The sequence below is a fragment of the Galendromus occidentalis genome, unplaced genomic scaffold (genome assembly GCF_000255335.2).
Source record: "Galendromus occidentalis unplaced genomic scaffold, Mocc_1.1 scf7180000077477, whole genome shotgun sequence".
Lineage (NCBI taxonomy): Eukaryota > Metazoa > Arthropoda > Arachnida > Mesostigmata > Phytoseiidae > Galendromus > Galendromus occidentalis.
Genome location: NW_003805465.1, coordinates 1,204,702 through 1,206,383, shown reverse-complemented (window position 1 = coordinate 1,206,383; position 1,682 = coordinate 1,204,702). Strand labels below are relative to the sequence as shown.

At 54.0% G+C, this 1,682-nt stretch overlaps 1 protein-coding gene across 1 annotated transcript; it reads left to right on the top strand.

Annotated features, from left to right (window-relative positions):
- The first annotated feature begins 337 nt into the window (after positions 1-337).
- Positions 338-1,393, top strand: LOC114828318 (uncharacterized). Its single transcript, XM_029111971.1, has one exon. It carries the CDS (start codon positions 338-340, stop codon positions 1,391-1,393), a length of 1,056 nt encoding a protein of 351 aa, XP_028967804.1.
- Positions 1,394-1,682: the final 289 nt, after the last annotated feature.

Sequence of the window (1,682 nt, the reverse complement as noted above, 5' to 3'; positions counted from 1 at the left end):
GTGAAAACCCACCGGAGCGTAACTCAAGCTGAGCGGAATCCTCGTGAGATGGAGTCTCGCGGGCTCGGGACCGTGGTCGGTGTTCGTCGTTCTCCCGGATAGGGAGAGCAGGCGGACGACGAAACTGACATAGCACAAACGCGGGCTACGTGGGGTGCGGGACGGCGCCGAAGGAGCTCGAGACCCGAACTTCAATCGTGAAACAGATTTGTCATCTGAAGGGTCGCTTGGTTCGATGGTCGACGGCGAACTGTTCCTCATCGAGTGGCCTCTCGAGACAAGGACATGATTCAACAGAAAGGATCCCGATCATAAGTTTTTGGAACGACGGAGAGAAATGGATTGGATCTCGATGTGTAATCCGGCTTCTTTCTACGGACTTCGCAAAACGTCCCCGTCGACCTGCTGCCAATTCAGCTGTTTCTGGCGTACGCTGTTCTTCGTTGCATACACGTGTAGCTGGTGGACGGATCCGGTGGATTTTCGACGAGAGACGAACATCTCGACGTGCATTCGGCTGTTCGTGTTCCTTTACAGAATTCAGAGCACTCATGTGAATCCGGCGATATCGTTTTGCGAGGCTGTCTTCCGATCGAGAGCCTACAACGAGCTCTTAAATTCGATGGTTCCGGCGGTGCCAAACGTTCGGGGATTGTTGGCCCACGCCGCGCTCAACGCGTCGCTGGTGGTCGCAGCCGCCGTCACGATAATCAATAAGCAACGCGATCTCGAGTTTTCTCGCGTAATCCTTCAGCTTTGTCGGATTTACGTTCGCTACAGCGTGTACGCTATCGCCCAAGACTACATCGGAAAGGCGAGCGTGGTGAAAAACGAACTGCGCCGCCTGACAAGTCAGCTTAAATCGCAAAGGGTTTTGGCGCTGTCGCAGAGCTGGACGTTGATTCGGTACAAGACGAAAATCCGAGACCAGACCCGCTGCATGAACGATGTTTTCGGATTGCAAGTGTTTCTTTTCTACTCGGCAACTGCCGTTCACCTGTCGGTGCTCGTCGGTAAATTGATCATCTCGTGGAAGTCGGTCAACCCGATGGAGGGTCTGCTGGAGATTTCACCGATTCTGATTGAGTGCTTGGTAGCGATAAGCCTCGCTTTTCAGATGTCTCATCTGGGATCAGATATAGTGGATAATTGCCTCGAAGCAGAACATCTTCTTACTGACGAAGGTAGACTCGCCGACGAGCTCCGGGTCGTGTTGGCCTACCGGGAGCAGTGGGACTCTTTACGACTTCTAGATAGCGTTCCCAACGAAGTGTCGGCCATTATGGGAGCCGTAATCAACATTATAACGTTCGTCGCGATCGTCCTGCAGTTCGATGTCACTGTCAGCCAGGCGATTTTCGACCCGGGTCACTGCAAAAAGGGACCGGAGTGATTTTTCCGATTCGAAGAGCGATCATTCATGCTGCCTGATCGGAAACCACTGAGCCCGTGGCGACCTGCTTCGCCCCCGACGCTCGCTTCGAGATTTCTCGGAGACTCGCGAATCTCTTCAGACAACCAGGAGGATGTCATTCCAGCGGATTGGAGCTCCGGATGGGGATCCCGATCCCCGAGGAGCAGTCTGAGAGTCCCTCGACATCAGATAAGCGATCAACGATCGCTGGACTCACGAAATCCGATCGAGTGCCGCTCCGTACCTGTGAGCTTCGTTTTCGTCGAGG

Coding starts and splice junctions, on each gene's coding strand:
- LOC114828318 (XM_029111971.1), top strand. CDS start 338: ATGGATTGGATCTCGATGTGTAATCCGGCTTCTTTCTACGGACTTCGC.